Source organism: Aythya fuligula, chromosome 2 (genome assembly GCF_009819795.1).
Source record: "Aythya fuligula isolate bAytFul2 chromosome 2, bAytFul2.pri, whole genome shotgun sequence".
In the NCBI taxonomy this organism is placed as follows: Eukaryota; Metazoa; Chordata; class Aves; order Anseriformes; family Anatidae; genus Aythya; species Aythya fuligula.
The window spans coordinates 63,289,864-63,307,637 of NC_045560.1; the positions used below are offsets into that span (position 1 = coordinate 63,289,864).

At 38.7% G+C, this 17,774-nt stretch overlaps 1 protein-coding gene across 3 annotated transcripts in view; it reads right to left on the reverse strand.

Moving 5' to 3' along the window:
* ELMO1 (engulfment and cell motility 1) overlaps positions 1-17,774 on the reverse strand; it is a 313,771-nt gene that overhangs the window by 202,381 nt on the left and 93,616 nt on the right. For all 3 annotated transcript variants that reach the window (XM_032181430.1, XM_032181431.1, XM_032181432.1), the window contains 2 exons: positions 14,499-14,534; positions 6,761-6,860 (listed from right to left, as the gene is read on the reverse strand). In XM_032181430.1, the coding sequence (XP_032037321.1) occupies positions 6,761-6,860; positions 14,499-14,534 (136 nt within the window). The remainder of the gene's footprint in view (positions 1-6,760; positions 6,861-14,498; positions 14,535-17,774) is intronic.

Below are 17,774 nucleotides of genomic sequence, written 5' to 3' on the forward strand. Positions count from 1 at the left end.
GCTCATCCTCCAGGACCAGGGGTAATACCGGCAGGGCAGAAATACCCACTTGCCAATCCTGGCTGGAATAATAATAGTGTGCAACACAGAAATCGTATGAGAGACTTGGGGTCAGAATGAGAAAGTACTTGGGGATGAGACCTGAGGACCCAGTATCCCAAGGGCTCTTGAAAGTTCATTGTGTGATTAAAGCCTGGCAAAATATGCAGAAAATGCTTCAGAAGGTGGGGGAATGTAGTGAACAGTCACTGGGGGACCCTCCTGCGGGAGGCCCTGGAGGTGTGTGTCTGGAGGGGAGATAAGAAGGAAAAAAAAAGAGATCAAAACTAATGGTATTGACAGTGCAGCGGGTAGTGAGGCAGAGGGTTGGAGAAAGATGAAGAAAATCTTCAGGGGGAGTCAGGGCCAGGATGGAAAGGAGAGAAAGAGAGATGAAGGAATGGCAGGCAAAGAAGGCTGCCTGTGTTGTGGCCCGCGTCCTAGCAGAGACAGGCTTTGATAAGATGTTTTAAGTGTGGCCAGGCTGGCCACTTCGAATAGGAATATCTGGAGTGGAAGAAGGAGGAAAGAAGGAAAATGGGATGAAATATGCTATATTGTTATGTTGTTTCAGTATCTTGGAGGGAAAAGGTATGGAATTAAGTTGGACCCTGACTGAGCCTTTGGTGCTAGTATTAGAAAAGTACAGGCTGGAGAAAGATAAAGGAAGTGTTAAAAGGGTTGCTGAAGGTGTTAAAGGTGTGGCACGTAATATTTAACAGAGCTGTTTGAAGTTGAATGAGCAGGGAAAGGGGATGTAGGCATTATCTAAGTAACAGTCTAGAAGTTTTGGTATATTTGCATATTTGCTGTGGTGTTTGGTCAGTTTCCCAAGCATCGGGGAGGGGGACGGTGGGGGGAACAGCCTGCTCCACCAGGGGTCTCTCCAGCGGCCGCAGGGGGGCTTCGGCTCCAGCGCCTGGAGCGCCTCCTCCCCCTCCTTCTGCACTAACTTTGATGTCTGCGGGGGGGTGTTTCTCACTCTCCCAAATACTGTTGAGCAGCAGGTTTTTGTTTGTTTCTTTGTTTGTTTGTTTTCGTGGATGTGCTCTCACAGAGGCACGGACTGTATTGCTCATGGCTTGGCTCTGGGCAGCAGTGGGCCCCTTTGGGGCCAGATGAAATTGTCCCTTATCTGCCACGGGGAGGCTTCTGGGTTTTTCTCACGGGGGCTGCCACTGCAGTTTCCCACGCCCCCCCCACTCACAGCCCCCGAACTTTGCCATCAAACCCAATACACTGGGGAACAGCTAGGTCATTACTGACCTGAAAAGTATCAGGGATTAAATTAACTAATGAAACCCTAAAAAGTGATGGGGGTAGAAGGGGCTGGGATAACAGTGCCACTTTGGGGGGGATACCAAGCTGAGACTAGGGGATAAAATGATCACTGGGTAATTATTGTATGTACCCAAGGCAAGGACTAATTTGTTGGGAAGGGATCTGATGATTAAATTGGGCATTCAAATAGTAAATTGTTAGACTGGAATAACTGTTATTAATGGAGTGCTCTCTGGCCCTGAGAGCAAACATACATGTATATTCACCTCTGACTGGAAAGACCCTGAAATGGGGGCGGAAGCAACAACATAGGTGGACAATTTTACCTCAGGGGTTTACAGGGACACCTATCTATTTGGGTAAGTTCTAAAAAAAAAAAAAAAAAAAAAAAAAAAAAGATTTTGGAGCAATTACAACCTCCCAAGGAGGTATTAATGTTAACAAGTAGGTGGATCGTTTTCTATTGTCAGGACAGGAGAAAAGAGTTGGGAAGAAAGCTACTAACAAGCTATTCAACTTTCTGGGAAAGCAGGGCTTGGGAGTATTGAAAAATAAATCACAATACGAAGAAAGAGAAGTCAGGTATTTTAAGGCATCTAATGTCTGAAGGAAAACAAAGAATAAATGCAGAGAAGATTCAGGGAATTGTTGAAAATTAAGAAAGAACTAAAAAGTTTTAAAAAGATTTTTTTTAAGGAATCAAGAGCCATGAAGTCTGAAGGAAAATCGATACTCCCTGATGGGAGAGAAATGCTGAATAAAGTGATAATGAGGCAAATATTAACTGTTTTACATCAGAAGAGTCATTGGGAGGTGCAAGCAATGTGTGATGTTGTGCTAAGAAAGTATGTCTGTGTAGGAATATACACTTTAGGGAAGCACATATGTAGAGGATGTACCATATGTCAAAAGGTAAATAAAAAGGTGTTCTGTAACCCATCTAGAGGGGGACGGGAGCCAGGGGTCTGACCTTTCCAAAGTATACAGGTAAACTTTACTGAGTTACTTGTTTGGCCTAATTGACCACGTGACTAGATGGGTGTAAGCTTTACTGCAAGGGTTAAAGCAGGCCTTAGAGATTGAGTGGGATTTTCACAGCCCCTGGCACCCCTCCTCTTCTGGGAAGGTGGAGCGAATGAATCAGACATTAAAGAAGCAATTAACTAAACTAGTGTTAGAAACCCAACTTCCTTGGGTAAAATGCTTACTCCTACAGGTTTAAACAGCACCAAGAAAGGATATAGGAATTTCACCATATGAGATGCTGTTCAGATTGCCCTATCTGGGCAGAAGGGATGAGACACCACAATTCAAAATAAGAGAGTTTCCTTAAGAACTGTATTCTGGGGTTGTCCTCTTCTTTGTCATCTCTCAGGACCTGTGCGTTGTTGGCTCAAACCCCACCTTTGGAATTCCCCATTCACCACCATCATCCAGGAAACTGGGTCCTGATTCGGACCTGGAAAGAGTCAACTCCGGCCTGAATGGGAAGGACAATTACTGACCACTGAAACAGCCGTAAGAACTGCGGAAAAAGGTTGGACTCACTATACTAGAGTGAAGGCATCCGTCGACGCTAGTACCTGGGAAGCTGTTCCTACAGAAGACTTGTTGGAAGGTGAAATTGAAGAGAAAAATCTCATAATGGACTCTGAGTAGGATAAAAGCTTACAATTGTAATCTAACCTTTTATTTTCACAGGTAAGTAATGAGTGTGACTTGTGATTGAGAGAAAGGACAGACCTATAGCGAATTGCAGTGCTCCCAAGGGGGAGGTTGTTATAGTAGTAGTGTACATCTTATTCTTTGTAGTGATAATTATTTGGAAACCTAAGGTTTAAAAGTAATGACAGGAAAAAATTGATTACTAATTTTGTTTTTAGTGATTCTAGGCCTCAGAGAAGGCCTCGGTCAATTGGTAACTTGGAAAAGGCATGACCAGATAATAGCAAAAATGGGATACCCCATCAAAATATGGGTGACTGTGACAGAGGGTTATGTACCACAAGCCGTCACGTTTGATGTTTGTGAGGTGTTAGCTTGTGGAGATTTAAATGCCCAACGACAATTGAGCAGACAGAACAAATAACTGGGAGAGACCCAACAGCCAGATTGAGAATAGCTGTATGGAAACGATCCTCTATTGCCATCAGAGAAAGGGAGAAACTCAAGAAGAAAACAGGAGAGAAAACAGGAGGCCCTCTGAAATGTGGCAGTTCAAACATTTGAGATTCAAACAGGGTATGGGGACGTGAATGCCTGGATAGAATGGGTCAAATATACCGTCCAGAGTCTCAACCGTAGCAACTGCTATGCTTGTGCCTCGGGATGACCGATTGCCCAGATAGTGCCCTTCCCATGGGGGTGGACCAAAGACTCCCAAGGGATGCAATGTATGATTGCATTGTACCAAGAAAAGACTGCCTGGGGAAATGAGGCCTGTAAGTCTCTCTTTGCCGTTCCTTGCATGATGGCAATATCACGGTTCCCCCTGCATTCTCTACAGCTATAGGTAACCATACAGCTTGCCTCTCACGGCAGGGTGTGACTGCTACCTGGCATCTGGGAGAATTTGCCTTGTGCTACCAAGGACTTGATGGGAAACTGCTCAAGACTAGAGATCCCCAGGGCAGATCTCTGGTGGTACGGTGGAGGGAAGATCTTACGGTCCACCCTACCATCTAATTGGGGAGGCACTTGTGCACTTGTTCAATTAACTATACCCTTCACCCTGGCATTTGAAAGAGAAACATCACAAATACCCAGAAGAAGTAAAAGAGGCTTAGGAATATCATTTGATGATAGAGTATACATAGATTCTATTGGGGTACCTAGAGGAGTTCCGGATGAACATAAAACCAGAAATCAAATTGCTACAGGGTTTGAGACACTGTTCTGGTGGGTAACAATAAATAAAAATGTGGATTGGATTAATTATATCTATTATAGTCAGCAGAGATTCATCAAATATACCAGGGATGCGATGAGAGGAATCGCTGAACAAGTAGATGCCATCAGCAAAATGGCTTGGGAAAACAGGATAGCATTAGATATGATGCTCGCGGAGGAAGGAGGTATGTGTGTGATACTGAGCAACCATTGTTGCACTTTTACACCCAACAATACTGTCCCAGATGGCTCAGTAACTAGAGCATTGCAAGGGCTTACCACCCTTGCCAGTGAATAGGCAGAAAAAGTAGGCGTATTTACATCCTTGATCGTAGTTGTAGGAGTTTTGACAGCCATTGGTTGCTGCATTATCCCCTGTGTAAGAGGACTAGTACAGTGGTTAACTGAAACCACACTATTGAAACAAATGACCATGGAGCTACCACCTTACTCAGATAAGGTGATAATGAGGAGATAGAAATCAAAGAAAGCAAAGAAGAAGAAGAAATCTACCAAATTACACCTTAGAGAAAGGTTTTGCAAAAATCAACAGTTTATAAAAAAAGAAAAGGGGGGAACTGTGGGAATAGAAATGTTGTTTTTGCAGAGTTACATTGTTTAGAAGGAGGGAATGTGGTACTGAGATATGCTTACAGTGATAAGAAAGCTTAGCAGGCGACCTTGTAAAATGCAGACAACCAGACTCCTTAGGACAATTAGGTGAAAATCACAGTGTCAAGTCAAGTCAGATAAGTGAAGAAACATTACTACTTCAAGCAGTAAAAATGTCAAAAGAAATTTGAAATTTAACAGGCCGGCAACTGAAGGCCATGCATTGTTTGTGAAGCATCAGATAGATTGTGAACCTGGATTACCCACTCAGTGGGGAAACAGGGGAGGGTCCTGTCATCAAAAGGTATATAAACTGTGTTTTGGAACTAGTAGATGCGCTCTCTCCTGCTTGTGGGGCGCCCGCCATTGCAATCGCGAATAAATTACTACTTCACTGAGATCCTCGCCTGAGCCTAAGTTATTGGCTACGGAGTGTTTCTCACACCCCTATTCTTCACTGTGGTCTCTTTCTTTTCCACTGGTTCCACCAGAAGACAGCCAGTCGCAGGGGTGCACAGCACCTCTTTCAGTTGTTACTATACAACTAACAGTGCAAGACATGTTGAAAGGGTAAGACAAAACCAATAATTCTGAGTCACTCAGTAGACTGATTTCAAGTCATTTTTAGCAAATTTCTTAACACGCTCACGTTTAGCCTCCTCTAGCAAATAACACATTCTGGAATTGACCTTGTATCTCATGAAGTCAATTAAAACACGTGGATAATTTTCTTTGTCATGGTAAAATAATAATAATAATAATAATAATAATAATAATAATAATAATAATAATAATAATAATAATAATAATCTACATAGCCTACAAGATTAGCAAACAATCAAAAAAGTCCAAAACCTAGATCAATATTAATTTCTCTTACAAATAATATCCATCATTTTAATGACCAAAACAGAACTTAAAATCTAACCCTCTTTTCATAATTGTTTCTTTCTTTCACTCCTGACAACGAAAGTAAATTTGTACTTTCTTTTGGTGGTAGTAATTTTGCAACCAAATTTAAAGTAGAAGTCTGATACATTTGGTTAAAAAGGAAAGCAATCTTTGTCACAGGTTACATTAGCTCCACTAGCCCCTGCTATCATTTTAGTGAATTAGCTCTGGTGTCTTTTGAACTTGTACAAGTGCAATTTAATCATATTGTTCCAACCTGTTTTGAAAAAAAATCTTCAGAAATAGTTTAGTTTGTTTTAATAAATGAAAGAGCCTCCCTATTCAATTTCAACCTGTCAATAGTTAAGATGACAATAAGTGAAAATGGTTAAATCAGTAACAACAAAAGCTTTATTTTCTGAAGTGTGTTAAACCTCTGCATTTAAGGAGTACTCCAGTGTTTCTGTTGTTTTTGTGCAACTCCTACACGTAAGAAAAGAAAAACATTGCAAATCGTGGAAAAATCTTTTTTCAAAACCATAGAACTTAGATGCAGGACTCAGGGGGCTGGAGTTTAGCTTCACAAACTCAGTAGATTCCATCTTAATAATTTCAATTTGTAAACGAACTAATTTCTCTTCCTTCCATACCCCCAAAGGAAACATGTCAGTGCTGTTTATGTTTCAAGAGATATATTATTACTCATTGCTCGTTTATATTAAATCTAAATACTGATTTCTATTTTAATTGCATGGTATATGCACAAGAAGGTCACACCGTAACCAAGTGAACAATTACCCACGTAATAAGCCTAATATAGCGTTGATCCAATTTCGCTCCCATAGAATTCAGTAACAGTTGAACTAGATCTTGCAATTAAAAATATTTGTAATTTTAAATAGCACTTTACTTCCATTTTCATGTACCTTTTTGACCAAGCAATCACCTAAATAATATATCTGAAAAAGAGAAAGCACAACTCACCTTAAAAAAATTAAATTGTGGAAGCAAACTGGTACAAAATGCATAGCATTGATTACAAATTTACCTTTTTAATGAATGCCACAGAGAATGTATCCCACGATACAATCCCATGATCCATCAGCTCAACAAATGCAGTCAGTGTAAAGGACAACATATCTCCAAAGCTGCAAGAGACAGGAGTCGTGACTACAGTTACCAGTAATGCAGCAGAGCAATGACCGAGGGAATAAAGCAGCAGGAAGCTTTCAGAAAGGCAGGAAAATGCAGCTAAACATGGACTAAGAGGTAGCAGAAGAGCGAGAGAGGCCATGCAAAAAATAGTCTCTCAAACAATTTTGCATGGACATCAAGAACGGTCATTTGGAAGAAGCGATTTTGCAAGAGAAGAACTAATACCCAGGAAAACACCACATGCAATGTTCAAGGAAATCAGATAGTCTGACTAAACTTCTCCTGTGGAATTCAGAGTTTTAAAAATAACAGAAGAAAATAAATGAAGTTTTTCTGAGCAACTTCCAGAAATGCTCTTAGTTGAATGTCACACAAAGACACCGTGATACTGTACCTCTATCAGTTAGGTAGAAAGTTAGTCTATTCCTTTTCTTACAAAGAAACAAACATATCTAAAAAAAAATGCTCCTGAAGAAATTGAGCAGTGATTTTGCAATAGTTAATGCCTCACTTTCCTTCTTTTAAATAAACAGATACACATTTTCAGGTTACCTATGGGCAACCATGTCAAATGGTCTGCAAAATTCCATCCACTCATCCAAGCCCGTAGCTCAAGTTGCTTAGGGTTTGCAGGCCACTATAGCGGATAATTACCTGTAAAATTGAGATTCGGCACTTCTTTATATTAACTACATTCAAAACTGGTTTAAAATCAACATAAAGAATATGCTTTTAAACTGACTAGCTAACCCTGATCTTCCACATTAAAATCAGCTTTTAAAAATTTGCTTCATTTCTATTTATACACATGGTACACAACAGTCAGCAGCCACAATGATTTCAAAGAAACCATTCAACGAGGTAACTACTCAATACAAGCAGCAGTACACAGAGCCCCAAATGAAGCAGAATTACCTTTATGGGCACGCCAAAGTGCCTGCGAGGTATTCTGCCACTAAGCCATTAACAGGCACAAGCATGCAATCAATCTAAACAGCATGAACAGTCCCACTGATTTTAATGCAGCACTTTACCTAATAAAAAGACAAAATTAAAAACTGCCAGATTGGAACTACAATGCTCAGTCTGTTGGGAAACTGAGGCTAGTAGTATAGACATAGTTAAAGAATGTAACTGGTAATCCTTCATGTGTGATTTGATCCCCTGCTGTCCTATGCCAACCCAACCCAAATTAGTGAACATCTATGCAAACAGAAGATGTTTACTGCACCACAGAGGAATAAGGCAGAAAATCAGTTTTAACATAAACATAGCAATTCCAAACATCATTGTTTACTGGATTTGATACAATCTGCCATTAAGGGTGCATTTTGCCACCAAAATAAGCTCCATAGTGGCCCCTTCATTTAAGATAGCTCACCTTCGGCAAAACTCTGCAGCAGCCCTCTGCTAAAATGAAGCTTGACACTCTTGACATTTTGTAAAGTAAAAAACACAACACCCCCCAACACACACACACACAAAAAAGCCTTCTTTTCCACAGTAAGGGTATCCACAGCATCTCTGATTATTTATGAGAAAATGAAAAGGTTATACCAAAGAGCAAACAAGAAAAACACTGTCTTAAAAAAAAAAAAAAATCCACTGAAATTCTACAAAGAATAGTTTGTTCAGCCATACATAATTTGAAAGTGTTTTGTTTTGTTTTGTTTGTTTTCTGCTGGGGGGGGGGGGGGGGTGCTTGTTTTTTAATCCTGCAAATTTTTTAGGAATTAAATTAGATTTAATCATTAACATCATTAGCATTCCAAATAACCAAGGATTTATGTTAAAACTGATTTAATCATTAGCATCATTAGCATTCCAAATAACCAAGGAATTCATACAAAGAAAACAGTAAGACAGTGTAGGAAACATAATCAGCTCCAGTACTTGTTCTCCCCAGTCCAATCCTTTTGTGCACAATGGTTGTTCATTTATGTCCAAATAGAACTGCATCCCTCAGAATGGCTTTCTTTTAAAAACTTGTACCATGGATCTTCATGTCAGAATACTTCAATGAATATGTGAAATTCTGTTATTTTATAAAGCTAGACTAAACTAGATGCATATAAATAGGAAAAATATTAAAAACTTTTTTAAGTTAAAAGGAGATAAATTATCTGCTCTGTGTAACTGGGAGAAATATTTTATTTATTTATTTATTTATTTATTTTTTTAACCTGGGCAGCCTGCTCTAAGGAACCTGTTTTGGCAGGGTCTTGGATCCAATGATCTCTCAAGGTCCCCACAGTTCTGTGATCTTTATCTACCCTGGATTGCCCTATATATTTAAAAATCTAGTAAATGTACCTGTATTTATTACATAAATAGTATTTTATAAAGTAACTAATACCCATTAACAATGAGTATATATCAGAGGGATTCCTTATTAAACCTCCATATGCATATTCTCCTTCAGAACAGTAGTAGTCAGAATTCAGTTCAATACAATTCCTTTATATTTAGCAGTCTCATTCTTCTTGCCAAAACTATTCATTAATTTCACCAACTAATCCATTCTCCTGCACTGCTTTGGAGGCAAACTAGATAAATGGAGCCAAAACCACTGGTATTAACATATAAACCTGTTTTTAGTAGGCGTGACACTGATGCAATTGTTTGGGATCCAGACAGTGAAAGTTTTTTCAATTTAAAATGATGATGCAGGCTGCCCCACTGGGTGTCACTCCTATTACACTGTTTCAAGCAGTTAATGAGAGTGAAGAGATGCAACACTGGGAGTAATCAAGCAGAAAGGAATACTCCAACTCTACATATTACACGGCACATATAAGGAGTATGCATTTTTTAAAAATATCCATCTATCCATATGCATCTGTACACATGTATACACTAAGTAGCATCGCAAAAGTCAAAAGCCAGACATAAAGGATAAGCACAAGGAATAGCACAGCTAGAGATGAAATCAATCTCCAGGGTAACTAGCAAGATAAGGATTAAAGTAGTGGTGTTGATTCATTGTTATGTGTTTAAACACAAGCAGATAGGTAGAAACAGACTTCCAAGCATTTCATTTTCAATCCACACACGCACAGACACACTGATACTATTGAGTGGCAGACAGAGTAGATGCAAGAAATTTCAAGGGAGTCAAAGCTTGTTCATAAAATGTAATCATCCTAGAAAATAAGCAGTAGGCACTGTTTAACTCAAAACCTCAGTATTTTAGTCATATAAAAAGTTTGAAAAATGATGGGGCCTTCTTCATAAAATCTTCCTGAGGAATGCACAACACAAGGCACGATGGTTCTGTAAATATCAACATCTTGCCACTCCTGTGAAATGACCTAGTAGTTTGACAGTAATTCCTGATGAAGGTGCTTTCCAGTGCATGTCATTGCAGCAAGAGGGGAGAGTGATCAGAAAGATGCACCGTGTAATTGCAATTTCACCTCTCACCATTGCTGACATTTTAATAATCTGTCTTATCAGGCAAGCTGCTTGTACAATCCCTCTTCAGGGCTCTGGCTGGTAAGTGGCTTCCACTGCGACACAAGTTTCCCATTCTCTGCTGTCTGGCTCCCCTCTTCTAATGACCATTGCAGGTATGGATGAGCTGATCACAAGGCCCTTCCTCACCCAAAACAGCTGACAGAAAAAGTTTCAGACCTGCTGAAGAGTGAGTCAACAGCTGTTTTTCATTTTATTTTTACATTATAGGCAAAGATCAGGTCAATGCCTGCTAATTTATGTTCCTAAGAATTTTCTGCTTTCTTACCTTCTGAAACTGAAGAAAAAATCCATACATTTTGACATTACTCTTTCCTAAAAATGAAAAGAACGTGTCTGTGACTCTGACTACCATGCCTGTCTCTCACCTGCCTGCATATTATTATTTCTACATGCAAAACCATCTTTTTATCATGTAATTTTAATCCTCAGATGTAATGTATGGAACTATGTCTGATATTCTGAAATATTTAAATTGCCTGAAGCAATTTGGATTTCTTCTCAAATTAAATTAATGGGACTTGATCACTCAAATTCCATAGATATTAAAAAAAAAAACTCAATTCATGTTTATACATTGTATTGCTATAGAGGATGGAAAAATATTCAGCTGTCCAAATGATTCTGTAAATCAAGATAATTAATCAGGGTAAGCTGTCATCAGGTCACAGAAAAATCACTAAGAGCTTTTACAAAGCTTGGTGGACTGTTTCATGTTTTACATGATAGAAGTTGCATAGGAAAAACTGGAAATTAACAGTTACTTGTCCATCCTGACCTGGATCCCGCTACCAGCCCATTAGGACTAGAACCCAAAGCCAGTATTCCTTCGCACAATGTTTTTCATAGACAAAACAGAATTGAAACTAACTGTGCAGAGGGAAGACAGCAAAGAAAAGAACCTGAACTGGGCAGCAGGCAAAAAAGGAGCTGCAGCCCACCACCAGCTGCAGGAGTTAAGGAAGTGGTTAGCTTCCATCCAGCAACTGTGCTCAGCTGAGCAGGCCTGACTTCACTGAGGTTAACATCAAAGAGAAAGAACAGCTTTGTAAGTCAGAGTTGTCAGGGATAAATGGCCACAAATAAATCTAAACAGGGCAGAGTTTATCTAATCATAAGAGGACAAGAGCTCTGGAAAAATCATGGAGGCAAAAGGAAGTCCAACGATGCAGCAGGATGCTCTGTAAGCATAGCGTGAACAAGTACCTCTTTTATTGCTATGACTCTTCTTCATTGCTTCTACACTTCCTTGCTTCTCTAAGTAAGCTTTCCAAGGGTGAAGATAAGCCACCATCACATCAAACTGGGAGCAATTCACACTTGCTTGCTATTTACTCTGATATACGGCTGAAAACGACTGAACAACCTGCAGGGTAGCTGCTCCTATTTTTCTAAGTGATGACAGAAAGCACACTTAACTGGTACAGTGCAATTGACAGATTATTTTTTGCAATGTGCCAAGCACCACTGAAGTATTTCTTTGTGGTACAGTTTCACCATGTTCATTATAAGGGATCAGCCCTACTGAATTTAAACCACTTGCATTCCAAAAAAAAAAACACTGAAATAGCTTTGTAACCCTGGTATTAGCACTTCTCTAAGCTTGAAAATAAACTCTGATAAAAAAAAAAAAAAAGACTGAAATTAAAACAGAACTTTAACTATTCTTGAATAAATCCAGGTGTAGATACATTATTATGGAGTAAGACTTAATCCACTTTTAGGTAAATTAAGTAATTGTCAACATGAGAAAGTAGCCCAAAGGAGCTATTACACAGTGGTTCTTTGTGAAGATGTGATTAGAGTTACCTTTTCTCTTATTCCTCATCTTTTAAGTTCATGTTTTTGCTCATTTCATGGTAATTTTCCTAAAAAGATAAGCCTTTCTTAAGACTAGGAATAACTACTTGCACAGGAATATCATCACTCCATTCAGCGTGGTTTGACTACAGTTCAGTACTACAGCAGAACGGTCAACTGATATAGCTGTTCCACAGGGATTTTCTGTTTTTAATTTTTTTTAAAACCCAAGCATTAGTCAACATGGGATAAATAAAATCTCAAAATAAAACAGGAAACTGTAAGACTGAAAGAACAGACAAAAAAGAAACTCACATTTTAGAAGAAGGATTTCCTTCAGTGGAGAAAGCTATTAAACATGCCCTCTCTGTGAAAATCAGGTTTTAATTAAATCAGCTTCCCCAGGCTAGCATATGCAAGCTAACAGAGATAAAGTGAAATATTTGCACATAATGAAATATCCCATCCTGTAAATTGAAAGGTTTTTGTTTGTTTGTTTGTTTGTTTTTGTTTTTTTAAATTAGTATTTGGTTTCTTTAAAGTAACTGTTAATAAAGATAGCAGGTGGAAGCTGCAAAGTTTTAACATTTAGTTTTTCATACCGTGATCTGAGGTTATTTGTATAGTTCTTGTTTCGTTGGACCTTCTCCCACTAATACATGGGTGAAAAGTATTGAGGATGTTTGACAACTACAGTCATACAGCACTAGTGTATGACTTTACCTTCAAAGGTTATGAACAGACCAGGTTCTGGAGCTACTAGTTTCATGTCTTGCCCGACAAGGGTCTGGTATCTTAGAACAAGTGCCAAACTCAAGAATTTGTTATTTTAATTGTATCGTTACATGCACTACTGATAGAAATCAAAATATTGAATTGTGTGTCCTGATATAAGTTGAACCTTACTGTATCAGCATTTAACATTCAAATTTGGAATAAACTTTAGTCACATACACATTCTTTTCTAGTGTATTCAGTGATGCACTGTATGTACACTGATCAGTAAGTATCCTCTTAAAGTGGGAAAGGCCTATTTCCCATGAGTAAACATAACTAAACTATGCCATAAACAATTAATTCAGATCATCAGTATAACCAGATCCTAAAACCAGGGCACGATGCACCTGTCAGTTAGTACTGTACTACTGTCTTGAGACTATTCAGAGGACAATCACGTAATTTAATGTAAAGAAGCCTTCAGGCTTAGAAATATATTAATATATTAAACATATTCAGGCTTAGAATTTGGAAGCAGACAGGTACTGAAGGAGTATAACTACTCTTCCACAAAAGAAAGAAAGAAACAAAAAAAACTACTTTCACATCAATGAGGGACAAAAACCCGCCACCTAAATGCATAGGAGGCATCTTAGAAGGGCTGATGCTGCAAAGAATTCTGAAAGCCTCATGACATTTTAATTATTTTCCTCAGATTCTGAGCTTTTCTATTAAGAAACAAGTTATTCTGTATTAGAGGTTGAGAAAGAGAATGTAGAGGAAGGATTTAAGCTTCCTGCCACATTTATTCTTACTGTTTAATATATTAGGCAATGATTTAATAGATGTTTCAGAACTTGGTTTGCAGCAGCTTTGTGAAAGCATGATTCAGCGTGGATTTGGATGGGGACCTGTATTTCCTGCATGATAAATCACATCAGAGTGATGTACAATTAATCAATTAATTATTCTTTTGCTTGCTTAGTGTTTAGCTACATTTGACATGACAAATTTGCAAGTCAACCGAGGTACTATAGAACATCTCTTGGGGTCCCAGTTTATTAAAGCCTATGAAGTATGTGTTTAACTTGAAGCACGGAGAATCGCATTCAAAATCATTAGGGCAACAAGCATGCTTCACAAGTTTCTGATAAGAAGTCCTTTACTATATTACGGTCTCTCTTTATGCAGTTATCTGAAATAATCAGCACTAACTGGGACCAGCAAATAATAGGAATCCAAAGTGGCATGATCTCTTATCTCACTAATCTCAACAATTAGAATTGCCTACTATTGATCATATAAATCACATAAATTTAAGAGAGGAACATGGGGAAAGCAGGGAAACAATTTGATTGCTTAAGTTCAAAAAAAAAAAAAAAAAAAAGTGCGTTTTTTTTTTTAGGAATAGTAGAAGCCCCCTGTAGAAGTTACAGAAACAAAGCACACATTCCACAAGCAAAGCAAAAAAGGCTCCATAAAATATTATTAATAGGTATCAAAGAGCAGAAAACAGGTTGAAGATTGGCTGAATGAATATGCACAGACACTTTTACATATAAAGATTAGCGCAAGGGCCTGAACTCAGTCATGCAAAAGAAGAGGAAGTGTGCAAGGTGATGATCTAATCAGGTTCTTACCAGGGCTTCATTATCTTCTGCAATTTCTGATATCGTCTGTAAAATTAAAACTTGCACGTGAGGAGAGACACTTTAAAACATCTGCATGCTATTTACCTATGCATACACACACACACACTCAATTCATAGCCTAATTCATTAAATTCCAAAGACAAACACACAGTAGCAGGCAGTAAGTTACTAACAACTTGCTGTGAACAGAAACAGTTCAGTACCCATTAAAGGAAAGTACATTGAAAGTTAATTTCAAATACTTGTTCAGAATATTTCTGTTAACAAAAAAGCAAAATAGAATAGATAATTGACAGGGTGAAAACATTAAACATTTCTCTTAACCATTAAAGCATTCCTAGGCATCCTAAATTGTTTAAGTATTTGTATAAAATAAGTCTTTGGTAGAAAACAACAAAGGTTTACACATTAGGCATTTTCTGTATCATTCTTATGACATGTAATCACTTATCTAACAAATTTATTTACTTTCAGTTTCCATCACTAATACAGAGGTCAGAGTTGTCAGCACGGTTGAAAGGTGTTGCTTAGCTAGAACCAACACAGACCAAAATCCTGATCTTCTGATGTCAGTGGTAAGTTTTCCATCAACTTCAAAGGCAAACAAAAATTACCTTGGCTTTTCAACCACGGAGGTGTGTTTACTCAACAGCTCAAAGCCACCTCATGCCAGCTCAATGACAACTACAGTGCAGTGGTCTGATTCCAACAAAGTGTGTAAACTCACCTGCTACCTTTGTTACGTTTAAATTCACAGCCTGATGGACATGCCTAGACCCAAAATGCTGAATCAACCCACTTGAGAAAGACAATGACCTGCTTACAAAAATGTACCTTACTGTTTCAGATGCCAGCAGGTTCACCTACATAACTAGCTTTCAGCATCATGCTGTCACTTTCCTAGTAGCTTCCAAAGCACTTGGTTCCTAGCTGTGGCAAGAGGTTTAATGTATACCAGTTAAAAGCTTTTTTATTTAGACATTTCCTGTGTTTTTTTTTTTGTTTGTTTTGTTTTCCCTGAGATATAGGGCTGTGCACACTCAGTGAACAAGAAGCTTTGGCATCATATTACTATATATTCAAGAAACTAAAAGTCAAATGTGAAGGGGGGGTGGAGCAATAAGCACACTTGAAAGCTGTAGTGCACTAATCACAATTGTCACCCTCCTGGTAAGCATTGGCTTCAGAACTGCTGGTTATGCTACTAAGGAAACCAAAATAGACACAATCAATGGTAAAAATTGCATCCAACACAAGTAACTTTTCTTTTTGGTAAAATATCACTTGAACCAAGGGGAAAAAAAAAAGTCAGTGTCCTACTTTGCCCTTTCCTATGTCCCCTAAGTCTGATTCACAGACTTTTTTCAGAGGTTTGGCTGGGCAGACTAGTGCCCAACAGGAAAAGAAGGTTCCTCCTTCCTCCCTGTCCCCTTCTGCCAGGTCTTCCCCTTTGCATTTGCCATTCTGCTCTCAACAGCTCACACTCCAGTCTCTCCAACTGTTGATTCAACTTGCTGTCCCAGAACTCGATTAGATTATTTTATTTTATTTTGGTACAGCAGTGACTCCTACCACCTTGCATTTTCCATTCTTTTTATGCATAAGCAATGTTGTGCTTTCTACTTAGACTGCTTGAATTTATGTAGTGTCTTTTCAGGAAGAAGGACCAGCCTCATACAGAGCAACTTTAGGGCTGGTTTGTGTAATCACACGTGCAGAAAACACAAAGACCACATTACAGTGACAGCAGTTTGACATCATTCAGTGCTAGCTATGAGCTTCAGGCATTAATATTTCAATATTAATGCCTGAAGAGAACGATGGAACGGGTTACCCTGCATCCAGGCACAGAATAGGCCATAGCCAGGCTCAAATTAAAAATATGACGGGATTTTTTTGTTGTTGGATTTCATGGCTTTAGTTTTTTTCTGCTGCCTCAGCTACCTGTGTAGCCAGCAGTAACAAGCAAACAAAAAGCATCTGGAGGATCAGACAGCTGTAAGAAGGGGAGAAAGTTACCCTTAATATGCTTTTCTTAGCAGAAAAGCTCCAAGCATTTCCTACAGTAGGAGAGCCCATCTTTAGCAGAACATCCCTTCCCGTGCTTCTGCCAACACAGTGAGCTGCAGGAGACTCTGCTAAACCGTAACAAGCACACACCAAAAAAAAAAAACATCACAAAAGCATCTTGTCAGCTCCCAAACGTGTGTGGATCCAAGCAACCTTATGCAGCACATGCCAGCCAAACCTCTTAGCATCCTTCTGAAATAAAAATAAAATCTAAACTTGAAATAGTTGATGTGTCTGCTTGACATCAAAGAGAAGAATGAGTGGCGTTTACATACTGGTAGCATTTCAATAGACAGGCTCAATTTTGCCAGAGATTTTTCACAACAGGATATAATCAGGTGCACTTTCTGCATGACTAAACCCAGAGATTAAAGAACAAATACCTCAATCCCAGAACAAAACATTTAGACAGTGACTTGCTTAGCATTTGCAGGACTCTTACCCACCTAGAGTTAACTGGTAATTAGTTCATTTGAGAAGAAGATAAGCAATATAAAACAACTTTTTTTTGTTTTGTTTTGTTTAGAAAAATATAGAGAAAATTAAATTATACAGATCTTTTCTGGTGAAGCAAATTTTGACTTGAGAGGAAAAATAACCTTCATATTAGAGCAAACAATTTCTATTAATCTCTGTTGCCTGAATGTCTGACAAAAGCAGCAGTCAATCAATGACACCAAGTGTTACAGTGACACTGTACAGTATGGCTACAGATGTACTTCTTTCATCACTGAACAGGTGGAGGCTGTTACCAAAAGAAGCACGTGCTGTTTTCATCCTATCATCAAAGCAAAAGCTTATAACCTGGTATTAACAGCAATACTGCTCACGTTCACCCACAGAGCATGTTAAAGTTAATGCTCAAAGAGTAGTTGAGCTAACTCTTCCACACACAACTGTTGTTTCTTCTGGTGGGCTGGCTGTGGTAGAAACCAGACAGTTCCGTAAAACACTTCCTGGGTGAGTTACCCCAGGCATGGTCAAAAATGCTGAAGATCTTAGTGACATAGTCGAGACACCATAATTAGCCAGATACCTTTATTTATTTATTAAAGAAGCTGTCCCTCAGGTGCACTTGCACAGATGAGAATAAAACCATGGCCAAACATTATGAGGGCAAATTAACTAGCGTTTTTGAAAGGTTCAGGCACTGTAGTGGTGAAAGCCATAAAAACAGACAGCAACTTTAATACA